This window comes from Harpegnathos saltator, unplaced genomic scaffold (assembly GCF_003227715.2).
Source record: "Harpegnathos saltator strain DR-91 unplaced genomic scaffold, Hsal_v8.6 scaffold374, whole genome shotgun sequence".
NCBI lineage: Eukaryota > Metazoa > Arthropoda > Insecta > Hymenoptera > Formicidae > Harpegnathos > Harpegnathos saltator.
Window position 1 is genome coordinate 548,771 of NW_020230177.1, and position 23,176 is coordinate 571,946.

The 23,176-nt window shown below is 47.3% G+C and overlaps 1 protein-coding gene across 4 annotated transcripts; it reads left to right on the forward strand.

Moving 5' to 3' along the window:
* Nucleotides 1-465: 465 nt before the first annotated feature.
* Nucleotides 466-23,115, forward strand: ninaC (STKc_myosinIII_N_like and MYSc_Myo21 domain-containing protein ninaC). 4 transcript variants are annotated; one of them, XM_011151347.3, is made up of 24 exons: nucleotides 466-567; nucleotides 5,538-5,779; nucleotides 5,901-6,082; nucleotides 9,626-9,730; nucleotides 14,680-15,071; nucleotides 15,156-15,246; nucleotides 15,622-15,717; nucleotides 15,797-15,982; nucleotides 16,283-16,471; nucleotides 16,551-16,750; nucleotides 17,125-17,465; nucleotides 17,565-17,775; nucleotides 17,910-18,051; nucleotides 18,169-18,633; nucleotides 18,860-19,149; nucleotides 19,231-19,490; nucleotides 19,596-19,694; nucleotides 19,911-20,089; nucleotides 20,169-20,386; nucleotides 20,729-20,829; nucleotides 20,965-21,191; nucleotides 21,293-21,468; nucleotides 21,558-21,642; nucleotides 21,794-23,115. In XM_011151347.3, exons 2-24 carry the CDS (start codon nucleotides 5,554-5,556, stop codon nucleotides 22,103-22,105), a joined length of 4,773 nt encoding a protein of 1,590 aa, XP_011149649.1. In that variant the 5' UTR covers nucleotides 466-567; nucleotides 5,538-5,553; the 3' UTR covers nucleotides 22,106-23,115. The 4 variants fall into 4 exon arrangements, with proteins under 4 accessions (XP_011149649.1, XP_011149677.1, XP_011149684.1 ...); XM_019844263.1 differs by lacking the exon at nucleotides 466-567 and having other exon boundaries at nucleotides 5,554-5,779; nucleotides 19,626-19,694; nucleotides 21,794-22,105; XM_011151375.2 differs by lacking the exons at nucleotides 21,293-21,468; nucleotides 21,558-21,642; nucleotides 21,794-23,115 and having other exon boundaries at nucleotides 20,662-20,829; nucleotides 20,965-21,043.
* The last annotated feature ends 61 nt before the right edge of the window (nucleotides 23,116-23,176 follow it).

The following is a 23,176-nucleotide window of genomic DNA, read 5'->3' on the forward strand; positions in this document are numbered from 1 at the left end:
ATCACAGTATATATATATATATATATATATATATATATATAGCTTCGCCAATTTCTCTGGAGCGCCTTATGAACAGAGATATCAAGACGTCTGTCGATAAGCGAGCGCGCCGAGAAGCGCGAACTTATTAAGTGGATTCCGATCCGAATAAGCAATCTGAATGGGGGAGGACGAGCGAGGGGAGAGCCGAAGACGACCATCCGTGCATCGGGAGCGATTGCCGAAAGGGCTTAGAATGAGCTTTGTAACGACGGATAAAAGAGGAAATGGATCTCCGACGAGGGTGGAAAGGGGGAAGAGTGGCAGAAACGAGTGGACGACGGTCTGGCGAGCGAAATCAATGAGGCTAACAGGCTTGCGAGTTAGCAGTCAGCTAATTAAGTCGGCGTTATTGGATCACGGAAGCCAAGCATCGCGGGGCGGCGCGCGCGCGTCCCTCGGCCACGTAGATCGCGGCAACCACCCCACACGAGAATGCGTCGTAGTGCACTTAGTCAGGCCGCGCTAGCACTGCGAGGGTGGACGCCGCGGGGCCTGCACGACCTGTCAGACGTGTTTTAATTAGAGGTGAGTTCTGAGTCGCGCGGGACGGCTCGAGAAGGAGAGAGAGTCGCGTCCCTTTACGTAAGTAAAGTATTTTCGTGCACCCTCCGCGTAACGGGAAGCAGCCGCCGCCGCCGCCGCCGCCGCTTTCATCGCGCTACCACGCCTACCGTGCCGCGAACGGATCGAGGACGGGAAAGGTCGCGCATACGCGAGAAATAACGAAGTTGAGGAGTGACAAGTGCGACAGGACGAAGAGTAATACGCGGCCTGTGCAATCGGTTCTCGGACAAACGGAACAAAGTATGTCGAGATCGAGCTAGGCGGGCTTGTGTTTGCGGGTAATCTCGTTCTCTTCATTTCGTGGAGGAAAAGGGGAGAGAGTCAGGGATGATTGGTTTAATGAGTTGCGGTGGCTTTGAGAACTTGCCGCGGAATGAGAATTTAATTTTTAATCAAGTATCGTGAATTTACCGCACGTTACCGCGATATTTGTCGTTTCTTTTATTTTTGAAAGATGCAAAAAACGCCGAACACGAGCGTGGAATAAACAGCGAGGAAAACGAGGATTTCGCCATATTTCGCAGCATGCATTTTTTTTTTTATTATGGAAAGAGCAGAAAGAGGAGAGAATCTTGAAAGAAGAGAGCGGTGCATTCGACGGTACCAAGACCAGAGACTAATGTCTCTCGCCTATAGATGCATCGAAACAGGCGTTACCCCTGTTCAAATCAACAAAATCACGCATTGTAAAAACGAAAACCGCAAGTGGTCGATCTGTTGCATCGATCCTTCTGACAACGACGTCGATGAACGATAACGCAAGCGGCAGAAAGCCGAGGAAAGCCGCGTCCCCGCGGAGCCCGCGTCAACTTATGCGAGTCCAGAAAAGCATAGCGGGAAGTTAAATGTTGCATGAGCTTCGACGAAGAGAACACCGACGAGGGAAACGACGAGATTCCCGGTATCGATTAGCCCGCTGACGGAAATAACGAGCGTACACGCTCGCGGCGATTTTTCGCGAGCCGAGAACGCGCGAGAACCGCGACACCTCGGGCACGGAGTCGACGAGCAGGTTGACGCTTTATCTGCCGAAAGCATCGACCGATGGACGTCTGTAAAAGGGACAGGGCGAGCAGCAAGAAAGCACCGCGTAAGGTGTCCTCCGTCTTCGAGACGGGCGCCCGCTTTTACGTCTCGAGTAGTTCGCGGCAGGAACGCGAAAAGAGCCCGAGCCGTGCTTCATTCTCCCGCAAACGCATTGCACAACCTGCATTGTGAATGAGACGAACTTAAACGACGCAAACAAAATTTTAAGCGACACTACCTTTCCGTAGAATACAAAGTGGGAAGAAATTATTCGGCCGATAAAGGTGTAACGATAAGCTGCTCAAATGTTCTTTTTGGACAAACATTCGGAGAGCCAGATTTCTCCCGGAATATTCCCATCGCACTCTCGGTGACGATCGAAGAGAGAGAGAGAGAGCGCGATATAAACATATAAACGACGCTACGCAATGTGCCGAAGACGCACGTTTCTTGCACGGACACGGAGAGACGCGAGCGAACGAGCGAGCCACTTGTCACTGGTTCACCGCGGCACTTTCCGGCGGGAGGAGTGTCGAACCCTTTTCAACTGGTCCGGTTGGGTCCGACAACGTTTTCGGTCTCTCCTGCCCTTTCTCTCTCTCTCTCTCTCTCTCTCTCTCTCTCTCCCTTTTTCTCTTCTCCTTTCTTCTCTTTTTCCCTCGACCATTACTACCGTTGCCGTTTCTTCCCAGGGACTCGCGGTGCTAACATTCCGCCGTGGCAGGCGATCGTCCACCGCATCGCAGGCCAAACAGATATCAACTTTCCCACAGCTGCTTTTTCGAGAAGCGAATGCGCGGAACGTGGCCTCTGTCCTTCCTCTCCTCGGCGATTTCGCAGAAACGCACGGATGCCGGAAGACCCATTGATTCCTACACGTCAAGTACGACAGTAGTCATGTGGGAAATTCGGCAGACGTAACAAACTAGCGATTGTTTCTCGATTCGGCCCGATCGGATGGTACATTGATCAACCTCGGGGAGTTGTTCAATTTTGTTACGCGATGATTTAATTTCTAGAATATACCGTCGATCAATTTTACTAACAACTTGAATTTAGAATGAGAAATACAGTCGGAGAGTATGACTAAAATATACAATTAATCGAGAGTAGAGCCGAAAAGTCTACTACGATAAATATCATGGAGAATTGACAGGAGATAAACGGGTGTCGCCCGTTTCTTGGAAGGAGAAGACTCGAGCTTGAGAAGATCGGTGATTGCGAATTCATCACTGCCACACTTGCAGTGGTTCCTCGTACATATCGCGCGGAACTTTCTCACAACGTGCGTTTCGTCGGCCCGCGGATCTTCCTTCCTTTTAAAGATCGCGGGGTCGAGTCCACCTCGGTCGCTTAATACGCAGAGGAGAAGGAGCGAAGAGCAGGGTGAGAAGGAGAGACGGAAAGACCGGCGACGGACGCGGCGAGTGACGCGGAAAGCTTTTTTCTGAAATCACAGGACTCGTCCTCGTCCTCCAGCTCCTCCTCTTCCTCCTCTTTCACCTCTCCTTCTTCGTTGTCTCGCGGCGTGCAGTCGGGCATCAATAATTTAGCGCCCCGTCGTATCAATAAACTTGCACCGACACCGGCGCAAAGCGAAGAGAAAGGCGAGGAAGGACGAGGCCAGGACGAAGAGCGAAGGTGCAAACGGAGAGACAGAGGCAGGAAGATCCTGGAGAGCGCCGGCAGAGGAACCGAAGGGGGAGAAAGAGGGGGATGAAGGACGGAACCGCGAACGCGAACTCCGGTTCGAGTGGCTTTTCTTACGGCCGTTCACATATAGTCAGTGACGCGCCGTCCTCTCGCTCGAGTCGCTCTCCTTCTCGCCGACTCGATTACAAGCGGCAAGAAACGACATTACACGGGACACGCCGCGCCGACAAATCGATGGATTATGCCGGACGGGCGCCGACCTACCGGGAATAAATGAATTGGCTAACGACGTGACTCCTCTCTTTTCTCGCCCCGCGTATGTCCTCGCGTTTCCCTACCGACGTGCCGCGGAAACAGGATTCTAAGCAGACTCGCGGAAATTCAAGGGCGCGCCGTGACGGGGCGAGCACGAGTTCGCAAAATGACTCTTCGCAGGAGGAGCAAGAGCGCGACGTTCGGCTGTCGGAACGGTGGAGGAAAATCGCAATAAAAACGCAATAAAAGCTACTTGATATATGTTATAAACGATGATGAGTGTAGAATGTGCAGCCGTGGTAAAACGAAAATTATACCGGTACATCCTGCGAATTTCGGAGAAAAAAGAAAAGTTTCGTTGTCTGCGAAACCCTAATTACGCCGATTACATTTAAGACCGAACAATAATCCTGTTAGAAACGGCACACTTTCTCGAAGCTTATCAACTGCGTCCTTACGAACCGAGGGAAGAACGGAAGCGATCGGAATAACTCGTAAATGGATTACGACAAAGCGTGCGCGCGATGAGGAGAGCATTTCAAAATGAGAGCATCTAAAAAGGGAAAAATTCATCGGGAGAGAAAAACTTGCCGGCGGTTTTTCATTTTCCGAGAATGTTTACCGCCCTAACGAGAGCGAGTGAAAAATATTCACCGCTCGATTCTACGTCGTCGTGCACGTGTTTGAAATAGTTTTACGTAATTCATGAGATGCGACGAATGAGCAGATATCCACTTACAACATTTTCGCAACCCTACAAGTTTTGGTGTTCACGTGACCGTAACCGTGACCGGCGAGTAAATAGCAAACTAAATTAGTCAGTCGCGTCTTGAAGAAAACATTGACATGTTTGTTTGACAGACTGCATACGTAAACTAAGATTTATCTTGATCCGCGACACGTCAGATAACTGACAGGTGCATAGCACTGAGCGTTAAAAAAGTTAGAGTGTTAAAGTCAGAATGTTAAAAAAGTTAAAGTTAAAAAACTTGAATTAAAAAATTAGGATGTTGTCAGAACGAAGGATCGTGATAAATGATAACGATTACTTGATTGTTGAACAATTTGTTTCCACTGTATGCAATAACGCGAAATTTGACTTGAAAATTACGAACCGAACGTTTGGCTGACTCGTTACAATAATAATATCCCAAGGTATAGCAAATATTCATTTCACACAAAAGTAATGGGTTCATCATACCTGCTGGCAATATTGGCTATCATATGACAAGTTAAAAAAGAATGCAACGTATATAAAAATCGGCGGATTCGTCTTAGCTCTTTGAGCAGAAGGAATGCGATTAAATCTCGGCGCACGGGTTTAGTGTAATTCGATTAAAACGTACAGCCGATAAATAGGCAGGGATGCGAGTCAGGTTCGCGGCGGAGGACGCCCCTCCGATCCTTTCTTCGCCCCATCCTTCTCCGGCAACGCCCGCCGAAGCTTTCAGGAAGCAAGCTACTAATTAACGATTACCACTCGTTCACGGGGAACTCGAGAGGGAATATAATTAGCACTCACCTTTGTGAGCCGGGGCGCTGCTAAAACACTCGATCGGCCGATCCTGACGTCTCTTAAAATATTCCAAGAGCGTTCGGAGAGTCATCCTCGATCTTGTGCGACTTGATCACGAGGGGAGAGACGTCGATCGTGATTTTTCGAGAATGCGAAGTGATACTTCTTCATCGTCACATCCACTAACGATCATTGGCTGAAAGAAGAAAAGCATAAATTGATTCATCGAAGAATCACAGAGAAAATTTGATGCAACGTACTTTGTTTAAGATACAGTCCATGGACGTTGTTACTATCAAATTAAAAAAGAATTGATATATATTTTCAGCCATCTTCTTGAATTACGATAATTAATATGTCAGATACTGTTTTTAAACATTACATTCATCCCATACTAAACATTTTTCTCATTGGTAATTATTATCATACGTTGTAAAATGATCTTTGTAATCGTAACTTGGACAATTCTCATATATTTCAGGTCGTAGATCTGCAAAATGAACGATTTCGGTTACGGAAAACGGAGAGTGAACAACGACCGGCGCGGTAACGCACGAGATGAACAGGACGAGATGGAGAATCGAAGCAGAAACCAAGACGGGAAGTCTGCGACTTTTAAACGGATGGATAGCATTCAGGATCCAGGGAAGAGATATGCGTTGAAGGATCGCATCGGTATCGGCGTATGTGGCGAGGTTTACGAAGGAATCGATCAGCAGGCTGGTATGTAACGAGAAGATGCGCGTAGACCAATCTAGTTTGAAATATTTGAAGACATTTACGCATGGCATTACGAGTAACCGTGCATCGATTATGTATATATATATGTGTGTGTGTATTTCAGGAAATAAGAAGGTTGCCATTAAGATCCAAAGACTCATGCCGGAAACACAGGCCTTGATCGTGGAGGAATATCGTATTCTTCGTGATTTCGCTGGCCATCCAAACCTGCCGGAGTTTTATGGGATATATCGCAAACGGTCTCCGAAGAAGTCCAACTACGACGAGATATGGTTCGTCATGGAGGTGAGTCTCAGTCAAGATTACGACTGGGCCATAAAACTAAAATGTCAGCTCGTATATAGTTCTTATTACACAATTAGTTGAAGTACAATCTCGTATTTGCACCGCAATCAATTGGTTTTGCTAAGTCCATCCATTTTTTTCCAACTTTTTTTCTTATAAGAGTCAACATAAATGTGCACACATTATTCTCTTCTTCGCAAGTTCACTCCTTTAATATACTTGTCTAATTAGTACGTAACTGTAAGCGGCGATGCGCAACGCGATAGCAACGACGCGCGTTTAATTCGCGACGGCAGCAAGCGGCGTAAGACAATCTAACGCGTATTCGACAGTCAGTTTTCTTCGACTTCCAAAAAGATAAAAGATAAAAGGAGCGTGAACAAAGCAGTCGAGAGAGTCGAGTCGAGCGAGTCAGTCGATCAAGTCGGTCAGCTGTTACGAATCGCGGTCGAGCCGAAGCGGTATAAGTGTCCGAAATTTTATAAAATTGAACACTCTAAATACATTACATTTCACATTGATATTCGCACTTCCAATCGTACCACCAACGTACCAACACGCATCCCCCCCCCATATAACTCACGATACGCGCGCTCGATCGCGTAAGGAACGAGTTAACATCGCGAATAAACGTTTATGGATCTGCGGCTCGATTAATTCAAAGACATGTTATTATTGATGCAATCACCATGATTGCAACCTACTCTACTGAAGGTCGAAAAATCCTAGCCGAGTTTCTATCTAAACCGCGCTATGTATGTAATGAGAAAAGAGTGTGTGTATAACACGCTTCTTTTGACGTCGTAATTCCCCACGAGAAAGAAGAAAAGAGAAAGAAAAAAAAGACACGAGACAGAGATGCAGAATGAAAGACGAAGGCAGAACGAGAGAGAGAGAGAGAGAGAGAGAGAGAGAGAGGAGAGAGAGAGAGAGAGAGAGAGAGAGAGAGAGAGAGAGAGAGAGAGAGAGAGAGAGAGACCAAGGAGGCGAGGGTTGGCCGTGTGTGTACCCGTACTCAGGACCCGGAGGCAATTTCAAGCATTTGAGACCGTCGAATACACGGATAATTTACGACACGCGCGCCCCCATTAAACAATCATTAAACTCGTTCGTGTACGCAGGTGAGGCCCGGCACGTCGCGGCCCTAATTTACGGACGGACCTCCGCGGTGCGCGCCTGAAACATTATTACTTATCTCGGGTAAAGCGACGATAGTTGACGTAATACGCGCGCTCTCGAGGATCGACCGACTTATCTTCGGAATCGGCGTCTTCTCGGCCACGCCTTTGCCTTTCGAAACGCATCGCTGCACCGAACGCTTCACGAAGCTGACCGTGTCGAATTCGGCTACGTCAACTTTCTACAGGGATTTACCCAGCCTCACCGATGAAATACCGCTTTCCCACATCAATATCGCGGAAGACTCGTGTCGTTACGAGAAAAACGCGGGGTTACTTAAAAAAAAAAAAATCGAGGAGGAAAACCGATCGCGTCGAGAAAGCTGCATAATTTTTAATCTAACAGGAGCAATCGTCGTTAGTCCTCCTTTTTCTCGAATTGTCGACAATTCAACCCACGAGTTTCCCTCACACGTCACGCAGAAGCACGTGTGTGTGCGCAATTATACCCCTGACAAATCTCGTTTGTCGCGTATCATCATCGTACTCTCGACACCTACCTTAATGGCGCTCGCGAGAGCCACGTGCATTCTTCACGCGTCGACCACCCGCATGTTCGATCGGCCTGTCCGACGGCGTCGCTCGCGCAAATTCAAAAGCGAAGCACGCGCGAACACGTCGAAAAAAAAAAAAAAACAACGAGATTCGCTGTGAATCTCACGATCCACTTTGGGCCGAGCGAACTCACGTGCGAGCCCGCGGAGAGGCCTAAGTACCTCGCGACTAAGAAACGTAATGAGTCGCTGCTCGCTAACGTTAAGTTCGTTGATTGCTCGTTGTCGGAGATTACAAGCAATAAAGGCGCAACGACGGCTCGCGAATGTGCGCCGATGTGTGCGAGGCAAGAGCAGAGGGAAAAAGATGCGGCGCGCATCCTCGTCGATAGTTAGCCAGCGGCCACCGAATAGCAGTTTTGTGAGTCAATCGACTTTAAGCCCGCACCGGCAGGAAAGAACGCAAATCGCGAGAAAGAGAGAGAGAGAGAGAGAGAGAGAGAGAGAGAGAGAGGGAGGGAGAGGGAGAGAGAGAAAGAGAACCGCGCAGCGACAATGTAGTAAGGATTTATCGCCGGTGATATTTCATATCGAGCGGGTTTTACGGGCGCGCACGTAGTAGGGCCCTCGGTAGGACCACTCGCGACGTGTGTAGGGCCGCTATGAGTGGCTCTCTCTCTCTCTCTCTCTCTCTCTCTCTCTCTCTCTCTCTTTCCTGCGCGTCAGACGCGCACGATAGTGCGCCGCAAGTGCACCGAGAGTCCGTTCGCATCGTGTCCTAGAGAAGAAACTCCGCGCACACCCCGCGGCGTGAAACGCATACGAGCACGAATGCTATTCGCGATTAACTCTTAAGCGAGAAGCACACATTTCCGCATAAAGGCATAATACACAACACATAAGAAAATGAACCAATCAGAGTCTTTAATTTCCAGCATGGCAATAGAAATAAAGATTCTAATCAGTTGATTTCTCTTCGCGCATTGTGTATTATGCCTTTATGCAAGAGTGTGTGCTTCCTGCTTGACGCGCCCGATCGATGCGAGACGTATTTTAGAGTGAGCCAATAAAACAGGAGCGTTCTTAGATTGTAGTGGTGACGTGATATTCCATGTGAGCGCGAGCGCGATTCCGCAGCGGGGGAAAACAGTCGAGAGCCGATCGAGGAACCTCGCGCGCGCGCGCAAGAAACGCGGAATTGGGAAAAGCGCGTGTTGCATCAAGGACGCGGAAGATCCTGGAGAGCCTGTGTGTCACGAGCCTGTGTATCCCGCGGTAATGCGTGGACGAGGCGCTGGATCACGTTTACTCAAGATTACGGCACGTTTCGTGTAATTGTAGACATACGAAGTTTATTACGCTTTGAGCATAAATTCTGCTGGCGGTGCTTAATATCTGGAGGTATCTCTCCGTCTACGAGAGAGCGGTCTTTCCCTGACTAAATTAACTTTTGCTCGCGAGATCTAACGGATGAGCAGGGAGAAATGGCGGGAGAAACGCACATAACGGAAATTTACCGAAAAGACGTTCGAGAGAAAGACACGATGTAGATAAGGTCCGAAATTGCGAGGAAGAATTATCTCGCAACTGTCTCAGCGAAAACCCGATCAAGAGAAGACAAGTCCCGATTACTTCCGCGATTAGGATGATACTTCAGTCTGCAGCGATTGAAGCAATTCTCGTTGTAAAATGGAAAATTGATACACTCATCGAAACACGCCGCGTGTCGTCCGTCGCGTTTGCAACCAACTTGAGTCCATAAGTTGAGTCTGTAAGCTCTGTAAGCTGTTGTTGATGCTTCTCGTTTCGTTACGTTTTACAACTTGGATTGCCGTTCTAATTAACTGAGACCGCGTCGTTTCATGTTGCAGTTGTGCGAGGGTGGAACGGTCATCGATCTGGCGCGCGGGATGATCGCGAGTGACAGAAGAATGCGAGAGGAGCACATCGCCTTCATCTTGAGGGAAGTGATCAAGGTAAGTCGAGTCGTGCGGAGGACGCGGCGGAGATCATCATTTCGTTTAACGATATTGCCGAAATGAGAATTCACGAGACGTGAAAGTTAAGGCGGCTCGACGGCCCTCGCGAGACACGCGAAACGACGGAACGTTCGCGACGTTTTCGCGAGGAAACGGCAGGGATTAAAATTAATTAACAGCGATACACACGCGACGCGAGGTGAGAGGCGCGTCTCGCAAGACGATCAATTACATACATCGTCGATCGTTATAACGCGAAAATGCCCGACCGGCCCGAAAACAGGTGAGCACGACCGAGGTAATTAGTTTTTGCGCCGGCACGAGAAGATATATACGTCAGCGGCCGAGAAGGATGGCCGTCGCGGAATGTCCGGCAAAATTGTGCCGTAATCTACCCTCTCTCGCCGCACCTCTCGCCACCCCTCTTGATTCAGAATGTAATAAATATTAGCCGCATGAAGTGCGGAGTGGCACACCGGTGGTGAACCGACAGAAATGATAATAGCAGGTAGCAACGGCAATAGTCGCGTTATTACGATATAATTATGCCCGATGGTATGTGCTGGTCCCGGCTATGTGCTTTTATCTCGCGGCAGATTATCCCGCTGATTGCAAAAGATACATCGGCGCCGAAACGAATCCGCGTGGTGTAATTAAGAGGCAGAGAAAAACCGTGCGCACGCAAAAACGCGTCTTCCTTGTGATTATGATAGTCGCGTCAAGCGGCTGGCATCCGAAAGGAAACATCGAAAGGGACTCTCGCTTTTGGTGGCGACGCGGACAATTGCGGAACAGCTGTTGCGTGGGAATTATATCGCGTGTAAAAACGATACTCCCGAAAATATGCGAATCTGCTGGAACGCTCGAATTCCATCTACGTACGAAACGAGACGAGTAAGCGCAATAGTGAAATCATGAAATATTTGACGTTACGCTAAAAATTATCCCGAGCGATATCAACTCGGAAGCCTAATTCGCTCGAAGAAGCTGCGATCTGGTTCACTATTCACGATTCACGACAAAAAGAGCGTCAATGTTCCTTGAAAAGGAGATATTTATATATTTTGTGCGTTCCATCTTGTACTTTTCCAATCTAATCTAACTTGCGGACAAAGCTGAATGGGTCTCGGCTTATAAATAGAACGCGTAAATTACAAGGACCGACGAAGATGCACGCCGATAGGCCGCACATTCCCCGGCGCAGAAATTACAAATAAGACAGGTGAGATGCGGCTCGCTAATTAACCTTCTCGCGTATGAGAAGCTGCCCCTTGATGATCCTCTCTCACTCATACAACCACCTCGGCATCCACTCAAGATCAAGAGCACGGCGAGTACTTGCTGCCTCGTTCCCTTCTCGCTTACATCTGTATTTTCGTTAGGGACGAAACAGCTGATTGCGCGAGCGATATTACCGACCGCGGTCTGACGCGAAGTTGTCGGCTCGTCACTCGCATTATTCGTTTATGCTCGGCCTACGTCACACAATATGTCGGCCTAATCCTACACGCACACACATATGCACATTCATATAACCGCGCTATAACCTTGATATCAGCACAGTTATTAGAGCTCAAAGGCGTAATTACAGGAGGCAGGAGGGGCACGAGATTGGAGACTAAGATGAATAGTAATTCAATCACTCACCGCTCGAATCGCGCCGTCGATGCCGTGTCTTCTCGTCGACCGTTGCGTTGCCTCGGGCACTCATCGTTGCACTTGCTCGTTCATTACTCGCGTACCGGGCACTCATTTATTACTCAGTCAATGCGATCGGATATAACGCGACCGATCGCGATCCTGCGTGCTAATCGAGGCGATATAAGACGATCACTCGTCGCTTCGCATCCCGATCCCGTCCGCCCGCCCGTCCGCAGACGCGTCGCGACGCGGAACTAAACGGAAGTGCAATCTCCGACTCCGAGCCGGACCGGCGTGAAGTTGACGCCGCATAACTCGAAGTTTTGAATACGGCTTGCGCATACGGTGGAGCGGTCTCGCCTCATTTATTTCTATATTTTTCCCGATTTTCTCATTTTACCGTGCGGCTACAATGTTTATTTGCACGCGCAAAATTGTGTCATTAAGTCGCGATTAAGTCGACATGTGACCAGTTTTCATCAATCAGAAGCTTTTCTGAATCAATCGTTCGTTATTCCTGATTAGTTTTGCGGCGAATCAATTTGTTTCGCCGCAAGAATCACGAGTCGACACTTTGATCGAAACGTTACATGCGCGCACGAATAAATTAATAAACTCGACGAAAGATGATATTGCCGTATCATTCATCGTCATAAGAGAAGCGAACCCAAAGGAATCAGCACAGTCCATATCCTGCGCAAATATTCGTTTCTTTTTTTGCTTCGATTATTAATATTAACGGAGCAGTGCGATAAACGTCGCGATAAATTTCGACGACCGCATTAATTGAATATTATCCTTATTTACGACGAATCGTAAAACGTAAGCTGTGTCGTTAATTTTTCCGCGAGTTTCGAGGAAAAAGGTAAGAACTGCCGCGCACGGTAAGCACGAAACGAGTCGGAAGCGGCCGACGTGAACGAGGTGAACCAACATAAGACAAATGCTCGAGAAAGAAAAACGAAAGCAGCGAAGAATACGAAGAGGCAGCAAGAGGAGGTCGAGGGACACGATAAGAAGAGAGAAAAAGAGAGCTAAACGTCCTTCCGTTTCGTAAGCCACCGCGATTTTAGCTTAATGGTTAATAGTCACGGCAGACGGATTCGCTTATTTGCAATGACACGACCTTCCATGATTCCGGTCTTTCCTAGGAGGTCGGATAATTGGCAAGGATAACGTGCTCATTTCACAACAGACCCCAAGAAGCAGCCCCGCACATGTGCATTCACGTACTCGTGTGTGCGTTCATGAAGTGGAAAAAATGAAGGCAAGAACCTTCAACAAAAAAAGGCAAATAACCGAGGGACGCTACAGGATAAAACCTGTAAGTGACCGTTTCCGCTTCGATTCCGCGTGTCACTGATTTTCATCTCTCATAATGCGCTCCTCTCTGGCCGCGTTTCTTGCCTGTCTGTCCCCTTATCTGCTATCACTTATATACGCGGAGCGGAACTAATCCTACCGAGCTGTAATAAGGGCTGCGCGGTGCCCCGACCGCGATTGTACGATACGGTAGATCGAAATAATTGCAGAGCTATAACGACAACGTTACTTGTTTTACCGCGAACGCGCGTTCACGCTTGTACATCGTAAAATCATAAAAATCGTCTGACCGGCCCGATTCGCTCTCGCGAGATTTACTCTACCCTCTATCTCTCTTTCTCGCTCTCCCACATTCCTTTTCTCTCGAGTCGAGTCTAAAGTTTATGTACTCTGTGTGCTAATAGACATCCGTCCCGTTCGGATCTCGATATTCCCCCCCAAAATCCACTTATTCCGCCGTAGAGGTTCCCAAGGGAGTGCGGCGAAAGGGCACGACATGTGTAATGGGCCCGGCATTCTTTCTGCCGCGAGTGGCTCATGGCTCACGACAATAATATTTACGATCCGGGCAGTTTGTCACTAAATCATTATGTGAGTCCAGCATTGGGGTACGCTTCGTGCACGCATAATCCGACGCCCTTCGCCACCGACCGGAGGGGGGCCCAGGGCTCCCCGCCGGCTTCCTAGGGCTGCCCACGCCGCGCCCGTCTCCGCCTTGAAAACTGCACGCAACCCCCTCTGCCCCTCAGCCTGGTGGATACGTGTTCCACGAGCCCAGTAGCGATTCGTCCACGGTCACTCGTGCGGTAAATCAGACCACGCTGACGTTTAATGCCGGCAAATTACACGCGAAATAAATGCCCGCGAAGAGCGGTGCGCGCGAGCGAGCGAGCGGCGAGCGCGCAGTGCTTGAAACAGAAACACAAAGAGAGCATGGCGAAGGGATAAGGAACGAGAGACGAATGGAGGCTACCGCTGGGCGCTTCTTCTTCTTCGTTGGTATGATCGTTACGTCCCGTTGGATCTTTATCCGCCAGTTAACAATTCGCTCGTCCCTCAAGTTTCCCTGCCTGCCAAGTTTCTTGCGCATCCGGTCGATGAGGTTGATTCGTTAGCGATTCCCCTGCTCTCGCGTCTTGTTTTCGAGGAAACTCGTTGTCGATCAAATCGTTGTCTAGCAAGGTATTAGTCCGTCGTATCATGTTGTTGTTGCAAAAATACAGGTACTCTGCCTGTCCGTCATTGTCGCCACCGCCACGAGACCATCTACTTAATCAGGGGACGTTAATCAAGGAGAAGATAAAAAATGAAGAGGTTTGCACTTGTATCGAAACAAGAAAAAGAAAAATCATTATGTGGTGTGGTGGTCCATCGATTTTGTGATTAATTGAAGTTTATAGAAGTTGGAAAACTCACTAGAGGTGAAGGAGGAAGAAGTTCGCCGGGTATAGGTTACGAGTTTGCTGAAGATCAATGAGAAATTTCGCTCATGATTAGTAGTCTGAAAAGAGAACGGCTTCGGAGTGCGGAATACCCTTTGAGACGCGGCTCTCCGATGAGCCGGGTATTAATGATTTCATGCCCATGCCACATGAACCACGGAACCGCTCACTGACCCGCGCTTGTTACACGCCGCTTGTTGCGCGGTCAGCCGCAAGTTATAGATCGTCCAATTTGCAGTAAATCTATAAAGACGATTCTTGCAAGACGCTGAAGGTGCCGAGTTAGCAACTTCTCTTCCGCATCGTCATTGGTGCCTCACGTATATCCCGTTGCGCGCTGTTCCAGCTCGGCTTCGTTCGCGCGAGTCTCAAGACTCGCCTAGAGTCCGCGAGAACTCGACGTGATTCTTGCAATGTTTCTCGTTTGTCAACTTCGAATCGAGATAATTCCTTCCAATCAACGAATTGACGCGATAACAACGAGAATCGCCTATGAGAACATAATTCAACCACTGTTTCAATGCTTCTATCTCTGTCCAGGCTCTGATCCACCTGCACGAGCACAACGTCGTCCACAGAGACATCCGCGGCAGCAACATCATTTTGACGAAGGAAGGCGAGGTGAAGTTGATAGACTTCGGGCTCTCCAAGCTGATGAAGAGCGAGCAGGAGAAGCGACGCACGTGCTTAGGATCGCCATCGTGGATGGCGCCGGAAGTCGTCGCCAGCAAGGGCAACCGGACCGACGATGGATACGACAGCCGGATCGACGTATGGGCGATCGGCATTACGGCGATAGAACTGGCCGACGGCAAGGCACCCTTCCAGAACATGCACCCGACGCGAGCCCTCTTCCAGATCGTCCGGAATCCACCGCCGACACTCTATCGGCCTGCCAACTGGTCGGGGAATCTCAACGACTTTATTATGGAGTATGCGACCAGTCAGATATGAAAATCTCTCTCCAGTGCGGAGAAAACGATGTCGCTCACGCGTCCGTGCTACGTCCGTTTCAGATGCCTCGAGAAGAATCCCGACAACAGACCGTACATGATGGAGATCATCGAGCATCCCTTCTTGTCGGAACTGCCCGAGAATGATTACCCGGTAATCTGTGATTTCAGGACGACGCGAGTTGCGGATCAATGGCGCATAGATCGTTGCGCAGGAATACGAAAAGATTACCTGTGGCTTGTCGTCAAGGCTCTAGGAGCACGCAAATTCAATTTTTCTACCTCATAAAACCACATTAATTGCGGGAGATAATGGAAGACAATAAAAATCGCGACATAATTGGCGAAGAAGAAATATTCACTCAAAATAATAAAAATCGTAAAACATTTCTTTATGTAGATTATGTATCATAGATTCATAGTGATGTCTTGGATAAATAGTTGTGCCATTTTCTATATTCAATGTCCCAAGTATCTTAATTAATTCTTACTTACGACCGCGAAAAGAACAAAACACATGGATTTCTAGCTGACGCAAGAAATCAAGACACTGGCAATGGACGTCATAGAGAAGGGCAAGGAAGAAAGGAAAACAGAATCTATAGTTCATAAAGGCTTCTTAAAGGTAACAATGAGGGAGGAATCGCGAAATAAATCGACTCCTACGATGTGTTGTCGAACGAAAGACTTGCTCTGCTCGACAGACTCGTCAGGACGAGCCACCGGAGCAAATGCTCACGGAAGATCTTGCGGCGCTCGACGTCCTGACCGAAGACGTCATCCTGGACGAACTTCGCGAGAGACTGCAGCGGGCCGAATACCACACGTTCGTCGGCGATATTCTACTGATACTCAATCCGAACGAGCAACATGGTATCTATGATGTTCATGTGAGTTTCACGTTGCTTCATGAGACTACATATTCAAGATTCGATTAAATTAGCAGAAACAATAGAAACGGTATCGCCGCCTCTTCAGTGCCAACGATCACGGCAACCTCTTTATCTCTGACTTGCTCATAATTTTTATTTGGAATCGTACCTGCGCAACAAATATTGCCACTAAACGCGAGAGAAGACAACGAGATTTCGCGAACATGTCAACATGTTTCGTGACGATATCGCGGTGATTTGATGTCGTTACGTAAAGGGTAAAGTGTAGCGAGTAATGAAATATGACTTTAATTGCAGCATCACGCCAAGTATCAATGCAAATCGCGATCGGACAATGCTCCGCATATTTATTCCGTGGCGGACAGCGCATTTCAGGATGTGATGCATAACGAGGAACCGCAGCACATTTTGTTAGCCGGCGAGAGCAACTCCGGGAAAACAACGAATATGCTGCATCTAGTGGAGCATCTCGCGTTCCTTGGGAAAGTGAGTTCAACTGGCTTGTTCGACGACGTCGATGACAGAATCACGAGATCTATTCGCGAGTATCTTTCTTTCCCTCCAGGGCATGCATAACGTCGGGATGAGAGTGATGCGGTCTATAAAAATAATTCACGCGTTTACAAACGCGTCGACACTGCTGAACGCCGACTCCACCAGATGCATCTTGCAAGTGCAGATGACTTTCGGCTCGACTAGCAAAACGTCAGGCGCGATATTCTGGCCGTATCAGTTGGAAAAGTGGCGTGTCTCCACCCGCGACAGGTACATACCTCGATGCAATTAGTTTTTCACCATCACATCGTTGTAGTCGGAGATTTTTTATTTCATCGAGTAAACTGCGAGGAGCGCCAAAGGATACGTCGTATTTTACTTTCCAACGTACAGATGGTTATCACTGCACAGGCGTGCAAACTGACTGGCTGTTTTTTCCGAACTGGTTTCTCCCGAACTGACGCGAGGAATTAGGGAATGTTAAAACTAATAAAATTAATAAATTTGAGAGATGAAATAGAAAAACGATATTGAGGAGAATGAAATTAAAAATAGTAGAAGGAAAAAACAATGATTTTTTCGAATAATGATTTAACTGCGTTACTATATCATACATAACAACTATTAATCATCCTTCCTTTCAGGAATCAGTCAAATTTCCACGCCTTTTACTATCTCTACGACGGCCTCGAGGCATCAGGAAGATTAAAAAAATATTACCTACCAAGCGGAAGGAGACTTCGGTATCTCCGAATAACCGACAAGAGCGCCGAGAGGAAACGCGCGTTCAAAGTACGACACGATCCGCACAACAACGTGCTCGAATTCGAGAAGCTCACGGAGGGTCTCAAATATATGGATATGGAGGAGTATTGTGAGACAATTTGGAGAACCCTCGCGGCCATCCTGCTTCTCGGAGAGATTCGATTTGTCGAGGGCAACAACGGGGAAGCTGAATTGGAGAACAACGAAGCCGCTAACAATGGTGAAAAGTCGAATCTGAAAATTCTCAATCTTTCTCAAGATTTATTTGATCTGATCTGATAAACGTACGAGAATTAACGAATTATCTCTTACGTTGCAGTTGCGCAACTTCTTGGCTTGGATTCGAAGAAATTTATCTGGGCTCTCGTGAATTATTGCTTGATCGTCAAGGGTTCGGCGATGCGCAGGAAACACACTTGCGAAGAAGCGAAAGAAGCACGGGACGTCTTGGCGAATACTCTTTACCAGCGTTTGGTGGACTGGATAATCAATAACATCAACTATAAACTGACGATGACTCGCAGTCTTTAGTAAGTGACACGAAAATTGGTGACGAGATCTCGTATTGGAAAGAAATGAGTCTCGAGCAAGACAGATGTTTAGCGTTATACAATGTTTTTTTTTAATTTTCACAATTGACAATGAGCTATATATACTTTTATAGTGGCGATAAATATTCCATCAGCGTTCTCGATCTCTTCGGCTTCGAGTGTTTCTCGATAAATCGAGTGGAGCAGCTGGTGGTGAATACGATGAACGAGCAAATGCAATACCATTACAATCAAAGAGTATTCGCCTGGGAAATGGTAAATACCCTCTTATGGATGATAAACCCCGCAACGCGAATATCTTTAAGTAAAATTCGCGAAATTTAAGATATCTTCATTCGTCGTGTTCGCGCTTAACGCTTACCGTGGCTTCAGCAAGAGCAGGAAGAGGAAGAGATACCTGTGCAACGCTTGCGCTTCTACGACAACAAGGAAGCGATCGATCAGTTGATGAACAAGACGAACGGCCTCTTTCACATCATCGACGACGCTTCGCGGCAAATGCAGGACGCTCAGTACATCCTCGAGAGGATCAAAGAGCGTAAGCGCGGAACTTACGTGAAACCGGTGAGCTCGCACGAGTTCACCGTCGCCCATTACACCGGGAAACTGATATACGACGCCAATGAGATCGCCGGCAAAAATCGAGACTTCCTACCGCCGGAGATGGTCGGCACAATGAGGTTCTCGTCGTACGACGCGGTCAAGCAGATGTTCACCAACAAGCTGACCAAGTCAGGCAACCTGACGATCATCCAGGGAAATTCCGTCGCGGCAGAAACGGAGAAAACGTCGAAGAGCAAGTGGGGCGCTCTCATGCAGGAATCTACGAGGCTTCGAGTAGGTGACTACTATGATTACGCGCGACAGCACTTCCAGTTCAAATTTTCAATAACAACTCGTTTTAACTTCAATAACGAACTATTTGGTCAATTTGGAGTCGATGTTTCCTCGACTAAGCTTCAACGTTAGAAGCATCCTCGCCGCGATGGACAACTTTTCACGAAGCCCGCAGGCTGCAATGACAGTGTGTAATGACGCCTTGCTTCTCCGTCGAATCCAACAGAGATACAACACCGCGTCCAGAGGACAGTACTCGCAAACGCGGAAGATGCGAACGTGCTCGTCGACATTCAGAGCTACGAGTCTCGAGATCTTGAAGAATCTCGCGGTGGGCACAGGAAATAGCGGCATGCATTTCGTTAGGTGCATACGCTCCGATCTCGAGGACACTCCTCGTGGCTTCTATCGAGAGGTCGTCAAACAGCAGATCAGAGCGCTAGCGGTTCTGGACACGGCGAAGGCCAGGCAACGCGGTTATCCGTATAGGATACCTTTTCAAGAGTTCCTACGACGGTACTTTGATGCGGGAGTAGGAATATTTTACTGGCTTCGACGTTAGGCTTACGCCTAACAGACGATCGTTTCTAATTACAGGTACAAATTCCTAGCCTTCGATTTCGACGAGACGGTCGAGATGACGAAGGACAACTGCCGGCTGCTTCTGATCAGATTGAAGATGGAGGGCTGGATCATTGGCAAGACCAAGGTCTTCTTGAAGTATTACAATGAAGAGTATCTCTCGCGCTTATACGAGACGCAAGTGAGAAAGATCGTGAAAGTGCAGTGTATGATGCGCGCTTTCCTGGCGCGCAAGAACATCGCCTCGAAGATCATCAGCATCAAGAAAGACATCGGTGAGCGAACGTGTGACCGTGCGATCGGCTCGCAAATTGTCTCATCATTTTGTGTCTCAAACATTGAGTATATATTTGCGATTTAAATGTCCCTGCGTTTTTCAGCTCTCAACATTGTCGATTGCACTGTTTCAGCGAGAAAAACGTCGATCAAAGTGAAAAGTTCACTTTCGCAAGATGAAGCGGCGTTAATGATACAGAAAGGTGGGTGACCAAGTTCTCGAGTTGACGAGAAAGTAAATTCCAACGATTCACGACATTTCGCAGACAACTCCGAGAGAGTTGCATTTTTTCTCGAATTCGTATTTTTAAGAATTCCTAATTTTAAAAGGAGTAATTAGGAGAATCATTCGATCATTAGAATTAACAAAAATTTAGAAGATATCAAAGTGAAATGTTGAATGAAAACGTACTTATCAGCGTACAGAGGACATATAGTGAGGAAAGAAATCGGCCCACTGATCAAGGGAGAGATGAGCCAAGAGACGAAAGATTTCATCAAGTTTTACAGCAGTAGGTGGAGATCGAAGAGCATGTTTCAAGTTCTTCTGTGGTATCGTGCAGCTCGTTATCAAGACCTCGTGCAGTTGTCGCAGCAGGTATTATGAAAATACTCAAGCCCTTGATAGAGCGACTCTTTCACAGAAAGGTAATTATATTTTCGAATATCGACGATAGGTTCACTTGTACAATCAATCGATAGCAGCAGCTTTGGAGAAAGTGAATAAACGTGTGGCTCTCGAGAAGATCGATCCAGGCGCTAAGGTGGATGCTTACATAAGCGAGGTGAGACCACCTGAGGTTCACAAACTACCCTTCAACTTGCAGCAAGAGCTGACGTACTTCGATACGAGCTACATGAACGACCCTTCAAATGCGAAAATGAAACGCGCAAGGTGAGTCACGCCTCAAGTGTTCTTCAACCTTCGGCCTTTGTCTGTAGCAACAGTCTGAATCGGAAATACACATGTCGGAGACTCTATTGTACACGACCACGACTTAAGACTGAACATACATACGACGAACACACACACACACGCGCGCGCGCGCATACACAGGTGGATAGTAACTTTCCTCGCAGATCCGCTCCGTTCTGTCTTGCTATTTCCCTCCCCTCCGTACACGTCGGTAGCTCTGTCTTTCTGTGCGTATCGTGCCGTCTCTGTTGAAGAAGTAGGAGTCGTCTAAGGACCCTTCGGCAATTTATGAGATCGACTGAGAGAAAGACGTTCTCACAGATCTGTGTCGTCCACGATGAGCGACGACGAGCACGAGCCCTGGGACGCACCGTTGCGCAGGCAAACTGTACCATGGGCTAACAACAACGTTCTTACGAGAGGTACGTCCCGAGAAATCGTCAACTTTCGATATTAAACTCTACCTAGATAGAGTCAAAACGATAGCCATAGATCACACAAGCTGGCACAGAAAATCGTGTATGAAAGCGGCAAAAAAGTCTCTCTCTTTCTCTCAGACGTTCAGGTACAAACGACCAATTCGCCGCACCGCATGCCTCTTCATCGCGCGTCGATTGGCGGGGAGCAAAGCTTGATCAACACTCCGTTCACCAGGGATCCCAATATCCCGATTCAATGTCCACCGGAGAACCTGTCCCGCCGCAACAGCAACACTTCTGGTTATCAAGCGCCTCTGAGCAAACGTGGCTTAGCGCAACCCCTTGATTCGCATATTCCTTACTGCGTAAGTTTGCGACAAAATGAGATTTCGCTCAAATCAATGATGATTCGCTATGTTTTCAATGACTCAAAGTAATGTGTCAAACATGTCCATCTCACGTGCAGAATAACATCGACAACGCTGGACCTGCGTACTCTAAGAAACTACCACCGTTCAATCCAACGCAGCCGTCGGTGATGCGCAATTTCAACGACTACGAGTCGAACCGAAACAGAAACGATACCGACGGGGCGGATTGGGAATTCGAGGATCAAGTCAACCGCAATAGTAGTAATATTCGGTACGATCACTTCAGGAAGAGACGCGTACTCTCGTCGACGCGATGGAAATTCGCTTTCTTCAACAAGATTTTCTATCTTACGTTTGCAGCGCAAATCCCATTAAGGAACTGGAGATGATCGGACGCAGAAATAACAACAACGAGAACGACGACGAGCCTCCATTCAACTTCCAGGCAAGACACAATCCGTTTTACTCTCCTATTCTCGCTATCACATCCTACATGCACACAGCTTAATTTTACAACCATTGATGCGACTTATCGGTTATGTCAATGCTTAAAAAATAGACCTGTCTGGCCCACCCCGATCGTTATTTTATTCTAGGCGATGTTGCGGAAGACATCACATCAGCGCAATTCGATGAAGCGCAATCCCGTGTATGAAAGCGTTGTGCCGTCGATGCCGGTGCTGGTTTATCGTTGCGGCAGCGAAGATGACATATACAGCTCGAATGTCGTCTACAGAAGCGCCAATCGCAAGGACTCACCGGAGTGGAGTCCGAATGAGATGATCCTCATGTCGGAAAAATACGCGAAGCAGGACGCGTGGGACGAGGAACACGCCAACGACGGTGACAGCGTCACTACGGAGATTGCACCGGGCATTGTTGTCAAAGGTCGTGTGGCTGAATTATAAAGCATCCATGCGGAGACATCGGCGTTGTGTCGCGAGGATCAGTCAACTCCGACTATGCTCGTTAGTCGTTAGTTTTCTCGGTATTTGTCATATCTAAGATTACGATCTGAAAGAAGAAAGATTGTTCGTCAGAGTTAGAGAAAATCCCCAGCGCAAACGATTCCTGGCGAAACTTGTAGTTTCGTCTACCGGTCGATTATTGAGTCGAATGTTGAATTCTAAATTGAAGTCGAATGTTGAATGTTCTAAACGCGAAGAAGCACCAGCGAGGAAATAGAGAAGTATCGATATAAAACAATTCCGATGCAATAAAGTGTTTGGAGCGAGTTATTCTCCTCTCGTTAATATAAGAGAGGACAGTTATCTCCTAAAAATAGCCTAACTTGTTCGTTACGTGACTTTAATTCAATGTAACAGATAAAAGTATAATAATGTTGTTGAAGCAATATTACGGAGAACGTATACGAGTAAATTCACAAACACGTTTTAGACAATATAAATATTATAGATATATTTCTCTCTTCGTACAAATTCTTAAATTAATACAATTTTTAATTAACAAACAATAAATTTTCGTCTCACGATACGCCGGAGTATGTTTCATATCATCTTGGCTCGTATCGGTGATATGATGGCAAAATTATATTTAAATTAAGACGATAAAAGAAATCGCATTGTGCATTATGTACATACTGGCCATGCTTAACAACTTAAGCATACAAAATATAAATATATGGAATACGAAATATTCCACATATTTATATGAAATATATAGAATATGAAATATATAAATATAAGGAAAAATAATAGGCGCGATGTTTCAAACAGTTAGTTCAGCAACGGGTGTATACACACATCACAGTAGTACATATATAGTACGAAACATAAATCATATTACATTTTGTCATATCTTTATATGTTCAATGACGTAACAGTGCTCTCCGATTTTTGACAAAGAATTGGTCGAGGACAGAAATTTTGACTCGAGAGTAATAAATAATAATATAACGTACGTCTTAAATTCTTGCATGCACACAACACACATGACTATGCGGCGGATGTGTTAACATC

Coding starts and splice junctions, on each gene's coding strand:
- ninaC (XM_011151347.3), top strand. CDS start 5,554: ATGAACGATTTCGGTTACGGAAAACGGAGAGTGAACAACGACCGGCGC. Junction 18,634..18,859: donor AGGAATCTACGAGGCTTCGA/GTAGGTGACTAC, acceptor CGAATCCAACAG/AGATACAACACCGCGTCCAG. Junction 21,192..21,292: donor ATTCGCATATTCCTTACTGC/GTAAGTTTGCGA, acceptor TCTCACGTGCAG/AATAACATCGACAACGCTGG.